General features: G+C 43.0%; 3 protein-coding genes across 4 annotated transcripts; all 3 read right to left on the bottom strand.

Moving 5' to 3' along the window:
- Positions 1-88: 88 nt before the first annotated feature.
- On the bottom strand, positions 89-4,353 carry LOC4350249 (disease resistance protein RGA5-like). Of its 2 annotated transcripts, XM_066305751.1 has the most exons (5): positions 4,161-4,323; positions 3,576-3,837; positions 3,322-3,465; positions 2,405-3,237; positions 89-2,324 (listed from the first exon to the last, which is right to left on the bottom strand). In XM_066305751.1, the coding sequence occupies exons 4-5, from the start codon at positions 3,229-3,231 to the stop codon at positions 377-379; spliced, it is 2,775 nt and encodes a 924-aa protein (XP_066161848.1). In that variant the 5' UTR covers positions 3,232-3,237; positions 3,322-3,465; positions 3,576-3,837; positions 4,161-4,323; the 3' UTR covers positions 89-376. The 2 variants fall into 2 exon arrangements, with proteins under 2 accessions (XP_066161848.1, XP_015615314.1); XM_015759828.3 differs by having other exon boundaries at positions 3,322-3,453; positions 3,576-4,353.
- Positions 4,354-6,675: 2,322 nt separating this feature from the next.
- On the bottom strand, positions 6,676-14,219 carry LOC4350248 (probable 2-oxoglutarate-dependent dioxygenase AOP1). Its single transcript, XM_015760716.3, has 2 exons — positions 13,434-14,219; positions 6,676-7,106 (listed from the first exon to the last, which is right to left on the bottom strand). Exons 1-2 carry the CDS (start codon positions 14,211-14,213, stop codon positions 6,804-6,806), a joined length of 1,083 nt encoding a protein of 360 aa, XP_015616202.1. The 5' UTR covers positions 14,214-14,219; the 3' UTR covers positions 6,676-6,803.
- Positions 14,220-17,717: 3,498 nt separating this feature from the next.
- Positions 17,718-23,440, bottom strand: LOC4350247 (uncharacterized). Its single transcript, XM_015759816.3, has 10 exons — positions 23,203-23,440; positions 22,898-23,085; positions 22,346-22,454; positions 21,309-21,693; positions 20,832-20,901; positions 20,664-20,731; positions 19,017-19,132; positions 18,824-18,930; positions 18,514-18,653; positions 17,718-18,347 (listed from the first exon to the last, which is right to left on the bottom strand). The coding sequence occupies exons 1-10, from the start codon at positions 23,287-23,289 to the stop codon at positions 18,097-18,099; spliced, it is 1,521 nt and encodes a 506-aa protein (XP_015615302.1). The 5' UTR covers positions 23,290-23,440; the 3' UTR covers positions 17,718-18,096.
- Between the last annotated feature and the right edge of the window lie 1,661 nt (positions 23,441-25,101).

Below are 25,101 nucleotides of genomic sequence, written 5' to 3'. Positions count from 1 at the left end.
AGTTCATGATATTCTTTCACAGGGTTGCCGGCCGCATATACAAAATTGAACGGCATGTTTCTGTCAAAAAAAAAAACAAACTGCATGCTTGAGCAAATAAATAACTTAGCATACAACCACAAAAATAAAATCAGTAATATACAAGAGTTAGAGTACAACTATCCTCACCTAAAAAGAGCATTAGGACTACAGTATCAGAGGACTAATGTAATTAGTTCTTCACTTGTGAAAGGGTTATACTAACAAAGGCATACATTCTCAAATGCAACCAGAACAGAGGAGCATATAACACAAAGACACATGAAAATGAGGTCTACTTGTTTCGGGGAGAATTTTGACTCGTAGAAAACCTATAACTGGCCGGTTACCATTTTTTTTACTCGACAAAAATTTCAGCTATTGGTTGGTTGGGATGGATACTTGTAGCACTCCTGATGGCATCCTCTGCAACCAATGTGTCCTCACTGGTAGCACCAGATGGAATAATTATCGCACTTATGTGCTGGAGGCTTGAAAGATGCTGGAGACCAAAGTCCAAAACACTATTCTTGCAATGTACTTTCTGTAGCTTGAAAGTGAGGTGATACTTCTGTAATTCTTGCATAGCTCCTGGCTCGAACACTGGCCACATCCCAGGAATGAAACATAGAAGATATAATTCCTTGAGAGCTTGAAATCCTCGGTTGTCGATGACTATCCTTCCATCAGGAGCATGCCCTGTAAATACGAGGCGGAGAAAGATCAGAGAGTCAATTCCTTTGAGTATGTTAATATCACTCTGTTCCATCCTTGAGATGCACAGTTGTAAGTGTGTGAGATTGTCAAATATACTCATCCACTCTGGCACCCTGGAAAGAGTTTTCCCAATGATAAGTTTCCGGAGACGCTGAGTTGAGAAGCATGAACCCATCGACGAATCCAGAATGAAATTCTCATCACCTTTGTAATTCAGTGAGAGTGACTGCAGGTTGTGTCTGCCCAATTCAGTAAGGGATGACCGAACTACTTCCCTGTATCTCAATGTAGAGCTCTTTGTCCCAACAGGGTCTTCAACAGCTATTGCAAGATCTCTCAGTTTTTTCAGACATTTAAGATCTCCAGCCAATCTTATAGAGTTGCTTGATATGTGGAACAGCTCCTCTAAACATTGCATAGTTCCAATCATTTCTGGTAGTTTCACTTTAGTACTCACATATAGACACACGAGTTTCTGTAATCGAACAATGGTATCTGGAAGAGCTTGTATGGAACATAATGTGACATCTAACATCTCTAGATGTTGCAAGTTCCCAATTTCATCAGGAAGTTCAGTGATTAATTGAGAATGGAGAACCAGATACCTAAGTTGAAGCATACTTCCTAAACATTCAATGTGCTGATTCTGTAACAATGTACAATAACCTAAGTCCAACACTCGCAAAGATTGAAGATCCATAAAATATGGCACTTGCTTAGTAATCCCAAATATACTGAGTGAACGGACACAACTTCTGTTTGTTATGTTTGTTGGCACTACAACATCTTCTGAATCATTGAACTGGAGGGATACTCGACGGATCTTTTCCTGCAAAGAACTGCACTTATGCCCATCTATTATCGTGACAAAATTCTCTTCTTTCGACATAGATATGATAATGTTAAGGACAACGTCATGGACTTGATAATATTGTACACCATCAGCATGAGTAATGTCGAAAGGTAAGATCATGCTTCTGTTGATAAGATCATTAAGATAACTCTCTGCTACTTGGTCCAATCTCTTCCCACTGTCTTCCGCGATAAATCCTTCAGCTATCCATTTCCTTATCAACTCTTTGGAGTTGATCATGCAATCTTCTGGATATATACTGAGATATAGTAAGCAAGTCTTCAATTGTGGTGGTAAATCATAGAAACTGAGTAACAGTATCTTTTTCAGACCTTGTAGAGTATGGCTATTTTCAAGTGCTGAGCCAATTGAATTTAGCACCAACTCCCACTCTTCCTTTGTGTTAGATTTGGTTGCCAACAAACTAGCAATATGAAGTATGGCCAATGGCAAACCACCACATTTTCTTAAAATTGCTTTTGAAAGCTCTTCTAGATGTGATGGACACGAATGCTCACCGTGGAAAATTCTTCTACAAAACAACCTTCTGGAGTCGTCGTCACTTAATGGTTTGATGCGGTAAATACTTCCATTGAAAGTAGAGCAACATATCATGGATACGTCAAGAATACGTGTAGTTGTAATTATTCTACTGCCAGAATTGTTCTCAGGCAATACACACTTCAAGATCTCCCAAGAAGATATGCTCCAGATATCATCAATGACAATTATATACCTATGGGCCAAGTTTCATACAATAAGTCTGGATACGAAATAACAGAAAGGTAGTAGAAGTTACTCTATATAAACACAAACCTCTTGTCATGAAGAAATTCTCTGATCTTGTCAATGAGTTGCTTCTCATCATCCCATGTATTACCAGAAGCCCCAAGTCCACAAAGCAAATCCAAAAGAACCCTCTTCATATCTGGGATTTGAGATACAAACACGAAAGCAGCACAATCAAACTGCCATTTGATTTTCTCATAAACTTGTTTGGCAAGAGTAGTTTTCCCCAAACCTCCAAACCCTGCGATAGACACCATCTTAAGTCGATTCACAAATCCACAATCTTCATCAGCTGCATTCTCCCTTAGCAACTTGATAATTTTGTCCCTCGGCCCATCGATCCCGACAAGTCCACCTACCTCGGAATAAAACGCTGGCAGGCGAGGGTCAATTGATTCACAGCCGGTACCCATGGACACAGATACATCAAGCTTATACCTTTTTCTACGATCGTTCACCTCGAGAACTTGGTTCTTGAGTTTTTCAATCTCTTGAGAAATAGTACAGCTTGAGAGCAGCTCTCTCAGTTTCAGGATATTGTTGATGATAAATCCTCTGATACCTGTAGGCTCATTGGATTTTTCACTCCGAGCCATGAAAGCGTCAATGGTGTCCTCGATGTCGTAGGCCAGCTCCCTTACCTCTTTCATCCAAGCCTTCACTTGCAAGTCGGGCTCACTCAACATCGCGTACTTCTGCATCACGGTGTTCATGCTGCTCAGCTCGTTTCGCAGGAACAGCACATCCTTCTCTACCGCTTTCTTCTTGGCGTACTCTTTCTCCAACATACTGGATAGCTTGCCAAGGAGAGACTCCATGACCCCCGTAGAGGCGCTCACCAGTGCACCCGCCATGAATTCCTGTCAATTTCTCAACAGGAAGAACAATATCAACAGCTAGGAAAGAAGATGATTAAGAAGATTTGTGTGGAAGAGAACACGGACCGATCAACCCTCCAGTATTGGACTCCTTGGCTACCTAACCTTATTGCCAGGTCAAGTCAAGACAAGCATCAATTGGTTGGCTTTTCACTAATCCTGGTCTCTCCTGGATTTGCAAACTTGGACTTGTTCTGCCTGCAATTCAATCTACCCACCCAGGTGTTAGAAATCTTTTTTTTTTTACAGAAGTGCGTTTATTTACAAAATCGGCTAGAAGATTCAGAGGGGCAATTTATATATTTAAATTAATTGCTCACTTTCTCCCTAACTAACAGTGTGGTTGCTCTTGCCAACATCATGTGGCCCAGTCTTCAACGAAAAGATTGTGTGCTCTGAAATATCTCCTATCTTTGATGTTGATGTGGCTGCAATCTCAAATCAGAAAACAAATCCCTTCTGTCTGAATAAAAATCCGGTTTAGCTTGATGATGTTTCTGAACATGTTTTAGTTAGCCTGTCTCTTGGTTGTTTTCAGTTTCACCAGTGATGTTGTATTGTAGTTCCCCCAATAACCCATCCCTGTAAAAAATCATTCCCTTTTATCTGAATAAAAGTTAGCTGGTGAGGAGGGCTAAAAAAAAAATAATCATGGCGCGATCGTGATGCGGCATTTGGACAGTGAGAAACGGAATAAAATCGGTGCAACCGTGGCATTTGGGCATTGTGATGTGGCATTCAGAGACACGAAAAGCACTGCCTTTTTTCAGAATTATTACAGGATCGAGCACTGTACCCTAAACCCTAAAAAAAAGAGCCCGAGACAGCAGATCCTCGGCGGAGAAGAGGAGAGGAGAGGGGATGACGATGCGTGCCTCGCGGAGACGGTTGACGATGGAGCTTACCGGAGCGGCGCGCCGGGCCCTTTGCCCTTGTTTTGGGGGGCAGAGGTGGTCGCTGCCGCGAGCGGCACGCGGCCATGGTGTGCCGGTCCGTCGGTCGCAGGTGGCACGGCGCGGCGGCGCCGGAGGTGATGGACCTCCCACTCACCATTGTTGCCTTGGAGCTGCAGCAGCCAGCACTCAGCAGGCGAGGACCGGACCAGCAGTAAGCTGTGGCACTGAGCGTTTCATCGTTTAAACTACAGTACATATTTGCAAACTAAAAATAAAAATAAGAGTAAAGTGGACCGACGGTTCTTAAACTTGTAGGGATATATCATTTAGGTCCCTAAACTCTCGAAATATATATTCAAGTCCCAGAATTTGTCATAGTGTGTCATTTAGGTCCCAAATCATCACAATCCCTTCCGGATCCTACGTGGCGTTGATGTGGTATACCACACGGACATGACATGGCATCATTTTGACTGACAAATGAGACCAATTTAAATTTTTTTCCTTTTTCTTTTTTTCTTCCTTTTTTTCCCTTTGTTCTCCTTTCTCCGTAACCCGAGCAGAAGAATGGAAAAAAAGAATAATGAGAAGAAAACGAAAACGAAAAAGAAAAAAAAATGACATGTCACGTCCAGGTAGCATGTCACATCAGCGCCACGTAGGATCCTAGAGAGGATGTCACATCAGCGCCACGTAGGATCCTAGAGAGGATGTGTCAATTTGGGACCTAGATGATACACTTTGATAAGTTATGAGGCTTGGATATGCATTTTGAGAGTTTAAGAACCTATATGACACAACCTTACAAGTTTAAGGACCACCAATGCACTTTACTCAAAATAATTTGTGAATAAAACTTTTATATACGTGTTCTTAGCGATCTAAAAGATAAACCTCGACGAAAAAAACCTCAAAATCAACTTTAAATTTAAGATTGAAAATTTAAATTTTGGCTGATAAACATAAGTATAAACGAAAAGATGAGACCGTGAGAACGTGTGATCATCCCTGACTTTTACGTGGCAAATTTTGTTACTCCCTCAGTTCCGTTTCAGGTTACAAGATATTTTAACTTTGGTCAAAGTTAAATTGTTTCAAGCTTGATTAAGTTTATATATTTGATATAGTAATATTTACATTACCAAATTAGTTTTATTAAATTTATTTTTATAATAAATTTATTGTGGGTCGAAAGTATTACTTATTTTTATATAAACTTGATCAAACTTAAAGCAGTTTGACTTTGATCAAAGTTAAAACATATTATAACCTAAAATGGAGGGAGTAGTATGTTTTAAATGAGTTTATGTAAGAAAAAAGCCTAAATTTGGATGGCGATTCCAACCCAAATGCTACCAAACAGTATTACATTCGGATAGGATGATATCTCAGAGATTTCGTTTGATACCTACTCACTCCGTCCCAAAATATAATAACTTTTAGCCCTCAAGATTTGTCCCAAAATATAACAACTTCTCCACCAACATTTTCTTCCCAACCAATCCCAACTCTTCACCATTCACCTTTTCCACCTACCTCCACTACTCAACCAATTACAACCCTCCACCATTCATTTCTACCTACTTTCTTAATAAACGTGTCCAACTCTAAAAATGCTTATATTCTGGGACGGAGGGAGTAGTACATATCGGCTGATACTTTGTTCAGACAGGATGATACCTCTTAGATATCGCTTGCTATCCGGTAACTAATGTATCATTCAGTCCGAACGGAATACCTTTTTGCAGCATTGTCCAAAAACTTCTCGATAGTTTTCCTGGAAACTATATTTCTTTAAAATAAATCCCCATCCATTTACTTATCTTTTCCTCTACTTTCATATGCATATGTTCTTGTTTTCATTGTTCTTCGTAATGCATGAGAAATGATTCATTAAAAAAACGAGATAATAAGAAGAATATATAGTATGATACTTGCAAACCTAACTTTTAGGTGTAAAATAAAAGAAAATCGGCATGACCTTTTTCTATATTATAGACTTCGAAGCAATTCAATATTATGATACATTCATATCATAATAGTTCAACAACAACAATTCAACAGCCTCACATTTTAAAAGCATTATGATGTCCACGTGAAGCTGAAATGAGAGAGAGGGATAGAGAAAGATGAGAGGACCAAGGAGATATTTTCTCCACTTATGGACCTTAATGTGACGGATAAACAATGCAACCTAAGGCCCATTACATTATTTCCTTTTTCTATTTTCTTCCATACTTTTGGTTTTGCCCACAAATTTGGATTTATCTTACTCTTTTTTCAAAAATTTCTTCACCATCTGCCACTACAAATCAAGAACTACATCCATGAATTTTTTTGATCTTTTTTGTTTTTTTCGGAATTTTAAATTTAGATAAAATTCACCAAACACTACCACTGGTAACCCCTACGGTACCCCACGATTACCGGCGGCAAGGGAAACCCTGGGTGAGAAGGTATATATATTTTTCAGCAAGACATAAAACCACGAACATTAGACCTTTTGTTCAATATTTTAAGCTATAACATACATAAATGGAGACCACATATCGTACTACAAAAATCAACAAACAAATAATCAACGGTGATCCGACGATGAAACATTTCTTTTTAAAAATCTCTGTGCGAATATAATGCTGCTACACCATCTAATTAAGGGGCAGATGCAGATGCAGATGCAGTAGTAGTGGTGCGCACGGCGGCGAAGGCCTCCAGCTTGTGGGCGTGCTTCATGACCTCCGGCGTCATGTTCTCCGGCAAGTAGCAGAACACGGCGTACTCGCCGTAGTCGAATGGCCTGTACATGGCCGGGTGGTCGCCGTCGACCGCCTCGTCGAGCGGGCGGACGGCGGCGCCGTCCACCGGGAGGGAGAAGAGGATGGCGGAGTAGCGGGCCTCGTCGCCGGACACCACCACCCGGTGCAGAGGGTTGTACACTTGCCCGTTTGTCAGTGCCTGCGTGCATAGCAGTAATATTAGTATTACTAAACTGAATGCATATATGCCCGTAAATGAGATTCCCTGCTTTATACAACATTACCCATACTAGACATATTACTCTTGCAAAACTGAAGGAGAAAGGCTGGGAGACTATCAAATTCAGGACTTTGCATGGAGACAAACTTAGAGACTGGAATGGGATTAAACAGATGTGGAGGCTTTTGAATCTGCAAGAAGGAATAAAAGATAGAATGTGGTGGAACTTGGAAAAGAATGGCTATTTTACTGTCAAATCCTTTTATAAAGCTCTTAAAAGGGAGCAAGTGGCATTCCCATAAAAAAAATTGGAAGTTCAAAATACCTATGAAAATCAAGATTTTTATGTGGTTGGTTTTAAAAAACAAAATTCTTACTGAAGATAACCTCTACAAGAGAGGCTGGAGAAAGGGTGATAAATTGTGCCAGTTTTGTGATAAAGAGGAGTCCATACAGCATTTATTTTTTGAATGTCCTGTTGCTAGATTGATCTGGAATGTGAAGTTGTGCGCCCTGAATATAACACCTGCTAGGAATAAAAACCATATGCTTTCCAATTTTGACAAACATTCTAAACAACTTGTGATGGTGGGGGTGGCAGCTGTATTATGGGCTATTTGGAAATCCAGAAACAAAGTGTGTTTTGATAAAAAAAAATGGCCTAATGATCCAATTGAGCTGATATATCTTACATGTCATTTGATTGAAAACTGGGCTAACTTGCAGAAATCGGAGGCAAGACAAAGAAGCTTAATGTTGGGAGCCAAGCTGGCGAGACAAGTGGCAAATGAAGTCTTCAGTTCCAGATTTGGATGGAGAATTTATACAAGACGCTTGGAATGAAAAGTTTAGGAGTTTAGTGATGCTGAGTTCTTTGTTTTGCTCTGGCAGTCAGTTAGGTTTCCCCTTCTCATTTTGTTGTCTCTGATCTGTTGATCTCTGTAAAGCTTGCCCTGCAGAAAAATGCTAGTCTTTCCTGTCAGGGTGCTGCTCCAGTAAGGGGGTTGCGCTAGCCTGGCTTTTCTTTTGTTATTTATTTCCGAACTCTTTTGTACTCGTCGTTTCATTTCTAGTAATGGAAATGGGGGGCTTTCAGCCCTAGTTAAAAAACTGCCCGTACATGAGATTGAATATTGTCCTAGCTATATATACCTAGAAATAATATAATATACCCGCTAATTATAACGGAGAAAAAATTGTATGAACGAATTGAGGAAGAGAGTGTGGTTGCGCATGAGTGCCGAGTGATGCAATGGCATGGAAGGAGGAATATACGAGCAAGTTGAGGAAGAGAGAAAAAAAATCTGAATTCCTTTCCAAGAAATTCTCTGGAATAGTGTCGAGGTAGACCAGCGAAGTGGCACCACAATCGAAGCTAGACGGGTGGAACCCCCCCCCCTCCCCCGCCGGCGCGCGCATGGCAATGGTGGAGGGCACAATAGGAGTATTGATAGAGAGGGCACGAGTGGTCCAACGATAGTGGTGGCGCAGCCCTGTAGGTGGAGTGCGTTGAGCAGCAAGCCGGGTTATGGCAGTGCTCGCTGCAGTGGCGAGAAGGAGGTGGTGGCAGTGGTTGTTAGTAGGGAGGGTGGTGGGGGCAAGGGACGGTGGCACTGTTGGCGGCAGCGGAGGTGAGGAGGAGGAGGCCCCATGGGCAACTTATCTTTTATGAAATTTTCCCTCTCCATTTGAACATAATATAATAAAATACATTGGCCGTCCATAGAACATAATGTTTTTACGGTTTCCATGAATAGATACACATTTTTGGGTGTCCAACAAAGACCACGATCTTTTAGTGTTTTGTACCAAGTTGTCTCTTTTTTTTTTGCAGAGTTTCTTGTTTTGGGGAAATATATAGTGCAAACTACATATGTAGTGCAAAACCTGTAAATTACCGGTGAATCTATAAATGAACGTGTAAGATTTCTTTTTATCAAGAGTAAAAATTTTACTCTCAGGCGTCCCATATTGGATCCAATAGTAGTTTCCATATTTCTACTACATATTTCCCCTTTATTTTTTTTTCAGTTTTACAGTTTCGCATCATGTTAAGACGTGCTATTTCCACATTGGGAGAGCATCTTGAACCTGGGCATCATACGGAGCACGCATATGATTATGTCTTGTATTTTACTCTCTCCATCTAAAATATAAGAGATTTTAAATGGACGAGGCATATTCTAATATTAGAAATCTGAGCAGGCATAATATAAATTTGGATAGATATGTTTAGATTCGTAGTATCAGTGTGAGACCATCCATCTAAAATCCTTACATTTTGGCAGGAGTAGTCCGCTACCAGGTGCACGTTTACATCATTTCATGTTCTTGCTATGATAAAAGGAGACAAAAACCAGAAAATTCAGTTGAGCAGCGCAAATATATAGTCCCTGCGTTTCTCTGCTCTGCTAGCTCTCTACTCTGTTCTCGTAGGACGAGAGTGCCCGCCAAGTGTTCGACTGTGTGTTCCTACTGAGTTCCTAGGTGATTTCTCTGTGATTTGCGTGAGCGTGTGCGTTTTGTGATTGACACCAACAGCTTTACGTTGTAATTTGAGGGCTAGGCCAAGGTGGTGGATGGCCTGCGAGCAGCGTGTGCGGAGCTTGCCGGCGAGGCAGAGATAGTCTCACAAGCCGCCACCGCTGGTGCCACAGTGCTCCGCCTACTACTCCAGCCGCAGCAGCCTCTCCTCGTCCTCCGCAGCTGTCACCGCCGCCGCCATGTGAGAGGAGATGAGGGAGAGGAGACAAAGATGGTGAGACAGGAGAGAGGAGGAATCGGAAAAGAATCAAAAACGAGAACGGATAACTTGACACTCGACGCTCGTGGAACTCGTCCACACTCAACCAGTCTCTCTCTCGAGCTCTCGTGACTCACCGCTACAGTAGACTCGCCTTCTCCGACCCCTCTTCCTCCTCTTCGGCGGCTTACCGCTGACGCCGACGAAGGATGGAAGTGGGGCATGTGGGGGGAGGGCGGCCATCTCCTCTTGTTTAGTAGTGTAAGTAGTAGTCTTATTTTCTTGTCTTCTCGTTGTACTAGTGTGTCCCTTATCTTTTGGTGCTCAAGGTGGCTGTCGGCTCCGACGCTCCTCGTCCTGGTGGTGTGGTGAGCGTCACTGGTTTTTTAGCCGGTGTTTGCTCACCTCTTCACTGGGTTTCTGCTCCGCCGTTGACGGTCGTTAGCGATCAGTTTCGACCGTCAATATTATCAATAGAGGAGAACTAGTTATACTTGTAATGCATATACATGTTAGAATAATAATATTCCACTAGTATTTGGATCACTAACCTTTTACAGAGAATAATCATTAAGTGGAGGAGAATCGACATCAAATCAGACGATAAATCAATCGGACGATGTCGAGAATCGGACTTATGCATGAATGGGCTAAGAACTCAGAATTGACACGATCAATTGGCCCAAAATTCACAAATCTACAAAGAGAAGAAGTCCAGTAGGTTGCCAGCCGAAGATGGGCTGGTTTGGGCCAGCCCATGGTTCGGTCGAACCAGGGGGTTCGGTCGAACCCCATGTTGGCAACTTTTGTGACAAGTCGACAAGTACGATCGCAACACCTAAACGCCTTGCGGTGATATGGAGTCGCCAACCACCTCGATCTAGCCAAACGGCCAAATCAAGATGGGTTTTATAGAAAAATAGCTAAACCAGCTAGCGGAGCCGATTTAGATATCAAAATCAGCCTCTAGGCCGATTTAGATCGATATGAGGATAGCTACCCATCTCGTGGGCAAAACGGAAGGTTTTCAGGACAAACCTACAAAGAGGTGTCGCACTCTCGCAGCAGCGGCGGACGGTTTACGGCGCAAACCGACAAAGATGGACTAAACTAGGGTAAAATAGAAAACATGGTAAAAGAACTATTCAAGTAGATTTTATTCGGGGGATTACAATGAACCGGCCTTGTCCCTTATATAGGGGTTAGTCTTGCCCTCTACAGGCCCTTCTCTACGTCCAACTCGGGATAGAAACAAAGGAAACACGAAACATAGCCTTCTCGAGCAAGGAAATCCGAGACCCGACGGAAATAGACTCGGACTCGGACCCTGACGATCCGACCACCCACATACCTGCGGTCAGACCGGCCCTACTAGCCGGTCAGACTGCCCACATACTTGCGGTATGACCGGCCCTGTGAAAGAAAGCCGGCACTTTCCAAACTTTGGCAATTTTCCCCTATTTCGTCCATAAGTGCTAAATTTGGGTGTAAACACATGCCCCCCTGCCTTTTTTATGAACATCGCAAATCTAAAAGCATAGAACATGTTGTCTTAGGGCGATAATCCAATTACCGGCCACGGGATCTCCTAAGCATCTTGCCAAACGCTAGGAAAGTATTTCTTCAAGTATTTCCCATAGATTGTTCTCTGTAAACACCGTCTTGAAGTGCCTCCATCTCTTTCAAAGTCCTCAAATGCTTGTCGATGACGTCTTCAAAATTGCCTCCCATCAAGGTCTTGTGATCTTCAATTAACAAGTCGTCTTGCTTGAAATACCGAAGAGAGCCAAGTTTTACCTCAACTGGCAAAACGGCTTTTTTTCATAAACCAACTCAAAAGGAGTGACTTTAGTAGCATCATGTTTAGATATCCTATGAACCCATAATGCCTCTGAAAGCACCTCATGCCAGTTCTTTGAGTGTTCTTCAATATCCCTCTTGACTAATTTCAACAATATCTTATTACTAGACTCGGCTTATCCATTAGCCTGAGCATAGTAAGGAGAAGAACTCAACAACTTAATATCATAAGATTCAGTAAAACTTCTCACATCTTTGGACACAAAAGAAGCTCCTTGATCAAAGTTTATGAAATACCAAATCTATAAACAATATGCTTCAAGATAAAGTCAATTACATCCGTGTAAGTAATATTCATGAACAGCACGGCTTCGGCCCACTTGGTGAACTAATTCATCGCAATTAGCACGAACCGATGCCCTTTTGATGACAAAGGATAAATTTGACCAATGAAATTCAAAGCCCAACCTCGGAACGGCCATGGTTTAATGATAGGATTCAACACAGTGGTAAGCGCTAATTGAACATTGCCGATCCGTTGACAAACTTCACATCCTCTATAGTACTTGAAACAATCATCAATCACTTTCGGCCAATAGAATCCAACTCTCCTAAGCAACCAATCCATCTTGCGGGCCAATTGATGAGTTCCACAAATCCCTTCATGTGTACTTCTCCCATAGCAATCTTAGATTGATCATTATCTAAGCACTTCAAAAGTACTCTATCTATTTTTCGGCGATATAATTCTCTATCAAGCAAAATGTATTTGAACGCTTGCCGCCAAATTTTCCGATCAATCCTGAAACTAGGATCTTTCAAATATTCTATTCAAAGGGATTCTCCAATCTATTTCTGACTTATGGGCACAAATGTCCAAATTCACAATTAATCCGGCCTTTTAATCAATTGTAACGTGCCCCCAGCTTCCTCTCTGGGACCGGGCGGACCGGCCACGCAATGCCGGTCAGACCGCCCTGTCTGCATGGTCAGACCGGCCATGCAGAGCTGGTCAGACTGCCGGTCATCACCGGTCATGCATCACGTATTAATTTATTTTTATTTTTTTAATTTTTTTTACTATTTGGAGGACATGCAATAACGAGTGAACCTATTCCCTCAAAGAATTAAAATCTATTTCCCATTTACCCTGCTATTTAGCTGTTTAAGAAGGCTGATCGTTAAATGTTGATTTAAAACTCAGGTTCGAATATATAACTGTGAATGCGCGCATCACTTATTAGTTTTCCAAAATCAATACTTTTGCTATATATTGTGGTACTCTGGTTTTCGATTAACTGGTTTTCGATTAATATCTTATGTCTATGTTTCGTCACGTTCCGCACGAAAATAATGTAATTGACCAACGGTAATAGCAGGGAGGAGTCTTATGCAAAACTAGCTACCACCACCTAATTGAGTTGGTGGCGGGAATCTTTTGTTGGAAATTGATTGTATAATAACATTGTTATTCCATGATACATATATATTCACAATATTTTCAAGTTTACAACTGACAATATTTTATCTAAAACCGTTGTAACGCACATTGTATTCGGCTAGTTAAATTATGGTATAGACTTTGACTTAATTTGAAATGTGAAAGTTAAGGAAGTTTGTGTACTATTTAGTATTTTCTATTCCAGCAACATGCATTTGGATGTAGCTAGATCGATCGCCAGGTTTCTTTTAATCCATTTTTTTTTTAAAAAAAAAGAAGAAAGAGATAGAGAGATGTGACATGCGTGCACATGCACAGATACCTTGAGCGTGTCGCCGGAGAAGACGAGGAAGGAGCTCGGCGAGAGCGTTGGGCGAGCCCAGCCGCCGTCGCCGCGGCCGCACTCCACCTCGACGCCGTCCACGCCGTTCTGCGTCACCACGGCGAGGAAGCTCGTGTCCCGGTGCGCGGGGAGCCCCAGCCTCGCATCTTCCCCACCGCCGGGCGCCGCGTACTCCGACAGCCGGAGCTTGAACGCCGTCGCCGCCGCCTGCGCCTCCACGGCCCCCGCCGACGACGCCGTCGCGCCCACGCTCTCCAGCACCATCCGCCGCACCGCCGCCTCCACCGCCGCCAGCCTCCCCGCGTACGCGACCACCGCCTCCTCCGGGAACGCGGCGGCGGCGGCCGGCCACACCCGGGCGGCGAAGGCGCGGACGGCGGTGGGGGAGAGCGGGTCGGAGATGGCCACGCTCTCGTAGGGCAGGCCGGGGATGCCGCCGACGTAGCCGTGGTACGGCTTGCCCTCGCCGGGGTCGTTGCCGCGCGCCTTGGCGCTCGCCGGCAGCGACAGCACGGACTCCGCCGCGCCGCCCGGGCCGAGCACGGCGGCGCGGAGCTCCGGGGAGATGAGGCCGTCCACGACCGCCTCGAAGCAGCCGTGCGCGCGGAGCGCGTCCATGACGGCGGCGCGCACGGCGGCCCACCGTGGCCGTAGGTGGTCGGCGCCGGGGGGAGGCGGCGCTGCCGGCGGCGGCAACGCGGCTAGGTCGATTATTCCGGCGAAGTCAATCCTTGGGATGCTGCCATGCATGTTGGCCATGTCAGTAGGCTGTTGATATGAAAGCTACTGCGTGCTTCTTCCTCGGCATGCATGTCAATATATATATCCATGAGATTGGTGGTGGAGCCACTGATATAAGTTTGACTCTATTTTTTAATAAATTGATTTTTATTAATCTTGCATCTATATCCACGAAGAGCATACGCATCCAAAATAATACACGAGTTTTTCAACTTCCAAACTTACACAGAGTAGCAAGAAAGCGCACGTACAAACACAAAAAGAAAAGATAGAAGTTTAGCTTCAAACTCTCAAACTCCATCGGCGACTTATTCTTTCTGCCACAGCATAAGAGGTCGGGCAGGGGAGAGTCGGAACTAGTCCGTGCCGCTCGTCGTCGTACCATTTTCACCTCTACGGATCACAACCACCACATACTATCAACTGCTTCGTTCGTTGTCCACCATCACTGTCCATAACACCTTACGCCGACGCCGTATTCTGAATGCCACTAGTGCGTCGCAAAGCCCATCTACCACATCACCACCATCTTTCAGAAACTATCGAACTCCCCTCCGTTTTTAGAGCATCGCGGAGCCGTCCAGCACGATATGCTCATGCCCTTACTGCTATGAGCTTGTTGGAGATGCTCCACCGTCGTCGACACCTATCCGCAGCCAAACCTTGGTGCTGACGCTCGCTTGGCAATTGCCATCTCTAGAATGGCGCTTCCAAGAGCCTCTCCCACCGCCGTCGCCACCGGTGACAAAGGGAGGGCTGGAGGACTAGCCCCATCTCACCCAACATTGCCACCACCTATCGCCACCTCAAAGTCTACCGCCGCCGACACCGCTAGCCCTCGCCAACGTTGACAAAGAAAAGGATGGAGGACTAGCCCCGTCTCCGCCCAATGCCTCCCCGACGCCACCACCAAGTTTGCCGACGCTGCTAGTCCTCACCGCCACCCTTTGGCACCACCCCAGTCGGTCACCTAAACTAAAACCCCATCTACGCAATGCCCTGTCAGATCCCGACATCGAAGCCCCGCTGCCGTCGCCCTAGCTGCCATGCGGGGACCCGGTGGCGAGCTCTGGCGTTGCCGAGTTGAGGAAGATGAGGGGCAGCGGCGAGGGTTCATGAGAGGGGAAACGTCGGGGGCGGTGGCCAAGCAGTGTAACTGAACTATGCAGGGAAACTGATAGTTTTGAGTCTAGGTAATGAAGAGTGTTTGTAGTGACTAATATCTTTTTATTTGTTATTAATGGAGGATACAGGGCTGCTAGAGGATGGGATACCACTTTAGGGAGGCTGACGTCATCCCACGTATTTGCTTTTTTTCCTGTAAGTTTAGAGTCATCCTACCCCCACTCCACGCATTCGGCGTCCTCGCTTCTTGAGCCAGAGCCTACAACGGTGTAGGCAGCAACGCTGGTCACAGCAGTAGCAGTAGGGAACATGGGTTAAAACGAGGGGAAGGAAGAAGAGGAGAGGAGGCGTTGGTACTTGATACTTCATACCATGCAGGTACAAGTCCTGGCACCTAGGGTCCCAAGTCTAATTAAGAGCATCTCCATCAGTCTCCAAATTTGCCTCTCCAAATACTCATTTAGCTAGCTTGCCAACCGAATAGAGAGTTAATTTTGTTTTTCATTCCAACAGCTTCTTCATCTACCCTCTCCATTTTAGCAGTGGGACCCACACGTCAGTCCCTCTCCCTCCTTCTTCCTCCTTTCTTTCCATAGCCTAGAGAGTTCCAATTCTCACCCACCACAGGCCGCTGCGCGGAGGCTAAGAGGCGGCGAGGTAGGGGAAGTAGGACAGTCGTTCTTCTGCCATGTGGAGCTGTGGAAAGAAGGGACAAGCTCGAGCTTGAGATCTGGTGGCCGCCTGCTCCGTGGAACTTGGGAGTTGGGCGGCGGTGGCGGCGATGAGGCAATGAGCTCACCACTTAGAGCAGGTACAATAGCAGGCTATAAGCCAGCTGCAAACATATTTTAAGAAGATAAATGAGGAGAGAAAAGAGCAGCGGGCTACAGATTTGTAGCCAGCTATAGCACGGACTCCAAGACACAGTGTGTGTATGACAGGTGGGACCAGGTATTAATAGTGTAGTATGTAACTATTGTATGAATGAGCTATTAGATTAGCTATAAATGAATTGGAGCTAGTAGTTGGCTATACTATTTGAACTTGCTCTGAGCTAGCCTAGTTGCTCCTCGCGGGCCTCGTCTGGTCCTGTGCCGCCTTATCGTCATGGCTCCTCGTGAATACATCAAATATCCGCTGCCTGGAGCTCTTGGATGAGTCTTTTGATGAAAGCCATCTTGCCTTCAACAAAGATGAGTTCCCAAAACTCTGCGATCTTATTGTGCACTGCTTTAAAATCACTGAGATCGAGTTCCACAATGGGGCTTGTCCCTAAGCTCGAAAAGATCATGTGGACCTTCACCGGGATGAACTCGTCTTTCTCTGGCATCGACAATATAATGCAACCTTCCGAGATATTGAAGGAGCTTGAGTTCAACGGCGAGTCTCTCCCTAACCAGGTGAAAGAAGCCATTGATAAGCATAAAGATAAAATTCATTATACATACTACAAATGGGAAATTCATGAGAAAACACAAGGGAACGCGGAAGCAAACTACACGGTGCGCCATGCTGCCTATTCATCCCCAAGGACAAGCGTCGGCACCGGACGTCGAGCTGAAGGGAATCACCATCGTGTCCCTCCCATTATCGGTTTGCATTTGGGTGCTCATGAGGTTTGGTTTGCTACTACTTAATTGTGTGTTTCTGTCTGCTATATATGTGTGGTGTGCATTTGTATATATTCTGCCTCTGTGTGTGTTTTGGCACTATGGTTGAGCATAATGGTTGTGTCTATGCTCATGGATTTGGACTTGTGTGGCTTTCCTATCTGTATATCGAGTGATATGTGGTCTCATGTAATAAGTGCAGTGCTTGTGTGTGCACATTTGATTTGTAAATGTACTATGTGCTACAATGTACACTACATATGCTTTGAATATTTGATTGGGTTCTGCAATGATGAAGTGTGTGGTTTGTGTTTCATGCATTCATGCCAATCTAGGTCCTTGAAGCTGAGTTTTTTTTTTCATTTTTAAGAACATGGAAGCTCTTTTAAAAATCAGTCGATTACATCACCATGATACAAGGGAAGGGAAGAAGTACAGTGCAGTCCTATTGTTTGCTTTCCTAGTGCTGATTTCAGCTGATGGCAACCAGATTTGTTGTCCTTGACACATCAACCAGACAACATTTTTTTTTCCATTTTTGTGGATTTAATTTATATCTCGATCGGTTACTTTCTTTGTGACAGGTGTGCTCCTGCTGGTTGATCCTAATTACCATTTCATTTCCAATAAGTGGTGTGATCATGTTCTTTTTTCCAGCAGTCATGAGCTTTGCTAAATTATCATAGCATGATTACAAACTTACAATCAGCATATGGAGCATCTAGCCGGCTTTGCAAAACAATGTGATCTTGCTGGCTGTTTCTGCCAGTATTTACAGCCACCTTGGTACAGAGGAACCAAATTGCAGATTTGCAAATATGGAATACTGTACAGTATGTTGGCAGGAGATGTACAACATCGTTCTGAACATATAACAGTTTGATGAAACACAGTTCCCTAGTAGGAGCAGAGGCTGGGGAGTTTCCCTTCCATCATAAAAGAAAAAAAAAAAGGAACACATAGTTCATGGCTCACAACAAAACTGAGGCATCTGACAGTACTTTCTGAAGTACAAAATTGCCTCTCCATCAATCGCCCATCGAGGGCAAACAAGTCAAATATATATATATATATATATATATATATATATATATATATATATATATATATATATATATATATATATATATATATATATATTTTCCCACTCAAGGTATGTCATTCATTCACTGTGTAATCTCCTTTTTCTCGTTGTTGTAACCGGCAGCTCTCCCTGTTCTGCCTGTCAAGACCGAGTCTGGTGCTGGACCCTCGTATTCTCCGGTGAGACCACGGTAGGATCGTGCCTTGAGATAGTCGATCGCAGACTTTGCTCCTCCTTGGTAAAGAACTGCATCATTATTCTGATTTTTTATACTTAGCGCCTTCTCTGTTACCTCAGCAAGTGCAAGCGATGTCTCTGGCTGTTCCTCGTTATCTGTGGGACCAAATGGTGCGGAACAGGGAAGAAAAAGGTAAAGGAATGCATCAGCCATGAGAACGGGGGTACTAATGCAGAATATCGGGTCATGTTATATGTACTCGGAAGTCGACAAATAATTAATTGACATGATCATTTCAAAACCCAAGAGTAGATGCTATACCTTCAAGGCAATTATCTTCCACATAGCCACCTTTGATAAAGGAAAATCTTGCTTCTTCAGTTGTGCTTGAAATTTCTGGTTTATCTGTAGTGATCAAATCCTTGAAATCTAGAAGATACTCTCCTGTCCATTCCCTTCCCCTGAAAAAGTGATAAATGTGATACTGCTTAATAAGAATGTAAGAAAAAATCTTCGAACTTGCATCCACATGAGGCCAGACCACCATACACAACTTAATATAAAGTCATGATTGATAAATGAACAGCACAAGTATGTCAACAGCACTATCGGAGGCAATAATGGTGTGTACCTGCTAAAAGCTAATACAGCTTCGAAAGGCGTAATGACTGGAGCTAAAAAATCTTTGCTATCCAATAGAGCAGTTTGGGCACAAGAAACATAAACAAAAACTTCACACTGCCATACCAAAAAAAAAAAAAGAATGGTGAGTCAGTTATCCTTAACATGAAAAGCAGAGAAAACATATTAGAACTCAGTAGCACCTCAGGGAAATTAGCAAGTTTTGCGGAATTAGGTCGGCCCATGACTAACGTATATGATTTCTTTCCAGCAGCCTTGATCAGATCTTTCATTTGCTCAATGATGTGAAGATAACCAGCTGCATATGAAAATGATGCCATGTACCACATAATATCATTTAGATGTAGTGTGTAATAAAGTTAAAAGACAATAATGTGCAAGCTAAAGCTATAGTGGCAGTGAGGTTCAGTGAAAGCATTTATAATATAAAAATCAAAACAAATAGACAGTTCAGTTGAAAATAAAAGGAATAGGGGTATGTTTGATCTGTCACCATTTTTAGTCATTACAATAAGGAAACAAACCAAACAGACTCTAAATACTTCTACCACATCAAAATTTGGTAATTCTAAAACATCACACCTAACACCTTGCATTTGTTAAGGTGTCAACCCAAGCAACTACCGCACGCTTCTATGTCACCAAAAATTGGCAGTGCCAAAATTTGGCATTACCAAAATTTGGTAAGGTTGGTTTTGGTATCAAACCAAAACAGAGTAAATAACGGTCACAGTACAACAACTTGATGGCTAGATGAGATTGAATACAACTTAGAAATTGTACGATCAACTATAACAAGTTGGCTTATTGTTGATCTTATAGTTCTAGGAGGTGCCATGTGGTGCACGATGGGCACGCTGAGGCCTTCAACAATGTGTTTCTCTGCATAATCACCAACATCTTATTATTTGGTTGAAGTTCTTTGCCATTCTGGCTTCTCGAATCAATGGCAAGGTGATCACCAAAGGTGAGGTGGGGTGATGCAGTCAGTGAGATGAGATGGATGTGCAACTTTATGAAGAGTAGGAAGAAGACAATGGAAGCTTTGCTGCCAGCGATTGTCTACTAGTCTGTTCGAATCTTGGTTGAAGGCACATAATGGGTGACCTAGTTGACGAGCTGGCCAGCTGACACAGCCAGTTTGCATGTGTGGCACCTCCTAGGCACCAAATGTGCACCCCATTACCAAGTTGTTGTACATATTTTTTATTTCTTGCACTAAATCGCACCCACTCACCAAGTTGTTGTACCGTGAGCACAATTTACTTAAAACAGGTAGAACCAACATCGAAGTAATTGGATGGTTCCTACATAGGTCATGTGTGGAACTACTTCAAATCCAGTTGAATCAACCTTGGTCTTCGACCAGGTTGACCAAAGTAAACTTCAAATGTAGTAGAAATTTAGAGCCCACAAATAACCTTTTTTTTCACCATTCAAATAACACCTCAATTTCACAAGGTAGAGACAAGCCCAGCCTATATTTTCTAGCTCAACAACCTAACATAGCATAACGATTAATAATCTTGTGATTAGCAACATACTCCATTTAATTTTCTTAGGGGTGTTAATTTAGCCTCAGCACAAGGATTGAGTAAAGGAAAAGACTATTCTGACTGAGTGACATATTAATCAAGCACTGTTATCTGCAATTGTAGTGTCCCCCTTTCTTTCTCCAATACAACATTGCATAGTGCTGAACTGCTGGCAAATTTTGAATGGGGTTTGTTAATTCGTAACTTGACAGATTTAATAGGGTCAACAGTTCCTATGTGTACTTTACAATGGGAAACAAATCAAAAAATAAAACACGCCAAAGGAATACATACCAACACCCAGGGTCCCCACCAAAATGCCAACAATATTTGCATCCTTCGCCTTCTCCACAAGGTAATATCTGCATATACAAACTATTTTGTAAATAATGCTACAATGACAAAAAAAAAATCTTTCATTTCACGCAAAAATAAAGTATTATATATGCTGCATAAGATGACCTGCGCCTAAGTATTTTCATCAGATGAGAGACATCCCTTGATGGTTGATTTGCTACTGTATCATACCTAACTGCATAATAAAATTAAAAATGTTCATTAATATTAGAATGCATTTCATTATAAAGGTCTCTGCTTTAAAGCAATTATGTTATGACATGACACTGGACGGATTGTACCTCCTGTCAGATCATTCATATGAAGAAGGGAATTAGAATAGCTACATTTACAATATAAAGCATTGACTGGAAGTTACATGATAACTAAACGTTAAGGATAGAGATATTTAAAGCCAAATGAGAATACAATAACTTCCAAAGCAAGATGTATGCCATGTAGTACTTCATATTGTCCAACTAATGGTTCGTACTTATCTTACGAAAACCAAAATAGATTCTAGAGGCAAACTACAATAGAAGGAAAACATGACTAACACAAATTCAAATAATTTCCCCACTGGCTATTGAAAAGATAACGAACCTATATCACATTTATTGAAGGTAAGCACAATGTTGGCAAATGCTGAGTTATCTTGTCCTATCCAATATAACAAATAGTCCTCCATATTATCATCTATGGATGTAGACCATGTTAGTCCTCCAAGGCTATACTTGCGTGTGGATCCTTCCACGTTGCAACAATTATTCACAAATGTCGCTACATCACTTTGTATAGATAAATCATCACTATGAGTGCTTCCATCGGATTGACCGTGTTCCACTTCTGCAGCAGAGCTTGGGCTCATAACTGAACAGAGAACATCTGCATACTGAACTTCAACACTGCGAGAATGTGATTTGTATAATTCCGCAACTACTGCTTTAAGATCATCCAATGCATGTGCATACTCTAATCCATAAAAAACCTGTTTGACAAGAGTATCATAGACTATTAAAAGTAAATTAATGAAGATAAAAATTTCTAGCCATACACATCTTACATTAGCTATTTCATGGTCAAATATGCAAATAGTAACAGTCGATGAGTCAAATGCTCAATAAAAAAAACAATACTGAGAAGTACAAATATAAAACCCTAACCAATTACTTGGAAATAGGATAACATCCAGTAGATATAGCTAATTAATTAACCATCACTGTCTACACAACATACTGACAGGTAGACAACATGAGACACAAGCAGGAGCTACTGTAGGTCTATATCGAATTCGTGTCCACTGCATAAATGATAAAACGACAAGTTCTCATTCATGATCCAATTGAGGTTGCTTTTAAGACTACCAATATAGTGCACTCACTTCTAAATATTTGAATCCATGAAAATTGAAGATGATGTATGAAGAACTACCCTATGATTTTTAACTTTTTTTTTTCACGATAATTGAAATCAAAGGAGATTTTTTTTTTGGTACATTTGATTTGATTTTATAGTGTAGAGGAAAAATTAAAGCGTAATGCCATAATTTGGCTGTACTTTGGTAATAACAAATCAGAGTTATAGCTTATTCCATGAATTGAAGCATAATTTTCAGAACATTAGAAATAGGTTTACCATACCAGGATGCGTTTATCACTTTCTCTCGAGCACTCCAACAATGAGCGGCCACAAGCATCGGTATCCAATGGTGTTTTCCCAAACACGAAGAAAGCAGGCAAATTGGATGTTCTGCATTCAAATTTCTTATCATCAGTGGGAACAGAGTGTTAGTGCGGTGCACTGGAGCATTAATAGCAACAGAGAACAGCTTCAAACAAGCAGTGGAAAAAAATGGTGGGATTGCAGAACTGACAAACATATGAAAAAAAAAACTTTCAATTAATCACCAATAGTTCCCTCCTAAATTTTGAGCTGAAAATGCCTCTACTTTAGTCACCAGATCAACTAAGAATTCGAAATACCACTCCGAAAGTAATAATTTGGGATAACGGATTCCCCTACGGAAGTAATCTGTGATATGGATTCACATTTCTATCAGTGTTCTTTACAAGCCCCAAAACAGAGACTAAAATCTCCACAAACCCAACATATGTGCATCCAACTGAAAGCTAGCTCCAATCTAGAGGCGAGGAAGGGTAATGGGGGGGGGGGGGGGGGGGGGGAGGGCTCACGGGCTCATGCAGGCGTGGCCGTAGTGGACGACGCACTGGGCATCGATGTGGGACGCGCCCACCTCGTCGACGCAGCACGAGTTGTACGCCGTGTCGGCCATCACGAACAGCTTTACCCCACCGCCGCCTAGCTCCCGCCGCAGCGCCTGCGCCACCGCCGCCGCGTCCCTGAGCATCTCGTCCGGGAACTTTACAGCCAAGAAGAGGAAAACCCCCCCTCCAAGTGAGCCAAGAACCCCGAACAACCAAAAAGATCATCGCGAAGAAAGAGGAACCGGATCGAGGCGGCGCGGGAGCGGGATTACCTGGAGCGCGACCCTGGTGTAGGCGCGGGCGCGGATGAACTCCGCCGTGCGGGGGACCTCGTACCTCGCGTCGATGTCGTCGCCCATGGCGGATGAGGAGGAGGTCGAGCTCGAGCTAGAGCAGAAGAGTGGAGGACGCAGCGAGGGAGAGGGGAGGAGGGTTTTTGGGTCGCCGCCGCTGCCGCCGCCGGCGTGTGGTGTTGGTGTTGGTGGGTTTGGGTGTCTCTTTTGGGCCGTTGGATGTAAAAGCACGGCTTGGATTACTGATAGTACTATTCTGTGCGGTGTGCACTGGTTTTTCTCAATTTAGACCTATGCACAGAGCTGGAGCTGCAGCTCAGCCAAACAGTTTCAGCTCCACCAAAATTGGGAGTGGAGCTGGGTGGAGCTCTCTCACAAAATGAACTAGAGTTGTGGAGCTAGGTTTAGGCAGCTTCACAGCTCCACTCCAGACCTAACTCCTGGAGCTAAATTTAGGAGTTGGAGCTGTACCAAACAGGCCCATAGTTATGGTAGGAAACAAACACATCATACTACAAGTGGCAAAGTGTGAAGTTCAACCAAACAAATATATACTTTCTCTGTCCCCTAAAACATGTCATTTTAAGGTTTCTCACCTAGATTAATGTCTACTAAAACTGACCAATTTACCCTCATTAATTTGATTCATCACTACTGTGCACGCACTTTAGAAGAACCCAAGAATAATAGAGATTGTAGTTAAATAGTAAATGAACCACACCTTGACTGCCATGTGGGATTTGCATAAGCACATTGGAGCCATGGCCATAAAAATTACACATGAGAAAACAATCAGTACCATAGTTTAAACATTTAAATTAGCCTATGGAGGATGTGCTTCGGCGCCTAGGAGTGCCTGTCCATTTCTGAAAGTGGGCCACTTCTTTGATTACGGCTATGATGATATTTTTTCTAGGATATTAGTTGGACGGGAGAACGTCTAATTTTTTTAGGACGGAGGTAGTATATGCACCAAGCCAAAAACCACTGTGCTAAGATAGTTCCTTCATGTCTTAGGACCAAGAGCCGCACTGTCAGGGATCCTTTGCGTCGAACCAAGACACACTGGCACACTGCAGATGATCATGTGTGGTCCGTCTCAATAGAGTAGAGTCTACTTTCTCCATCCAAGAAAAAAAATCAATTTCTAGAGATAAATCTTAACATGCATTTATCTACATTCATCTTCAAAAACTATTATTTTTAGATAGAGGTAGTACATCGCATCACCATAAGCTGGACCCATGTGCCCTTCAATCCATAGCAACCTTGATCCATATCATTATTGCAAGTGCCAACAGGATGCAGCTGCTTGATCTAGTTCGGCTTCTTCTGTGAACCGCTCCATGTACCACACGTCTCGTCGCTCACTCTAGGTCAGCCCGACCACTATTGCTGAGTTGGGCCAAGTTGCGCAAGTCTCTAAACCAAACTTTTAGGACGCCATCTTTGAATAGGTTGCACCGAGTCAGGTCGGTCAATGGAGGCCGGATAGCCCTTGTTTGCATGGCCCACCTCATCTCTCTCCCTCTTTTCTTTCTTCCTCACATGCCATTCAAATGTGATGATCTCCCCCATAGGATATCCATTCATAATAGTTTTCAGAACATATTTCGCAAACCTCATATTAGTTAACACACATGTTTATCCGCAATTCTCCAATTTTCTATAAAAAAATAAACCAAAATACCACTTGGGTTCACAGATGTTTAGTCTATGGAAGTCTAATGTGGTTCATTCTTTTGCTTGGATGATGGATTTGGTTCCTTCTAGAATGATGATGGTGAAACCTTCCTTTCTCTATCTTTCTTCTTCTGGATTATCAAACAAATAGTTTATCAGATAATTTGTATATATTATGCTTTAGGATAGACAAAA

Source organism: Oryza sativa, chromosome 11, assembly GCF_034140825.1.
Source record: "Oryza sativa Japonica Group chromosome 11, ASM3414082v1".
In the NCBI taxonomy this organism is placed as follows: Eukaryota; Viridiplantae; Streptophyta; class Magnoliopsida; order Poales; family Poaceae; genus Oryza; species Oryza sativa.
This window is presented reverse-complemented; position numbering and strand designations above follow the sequence as displayed.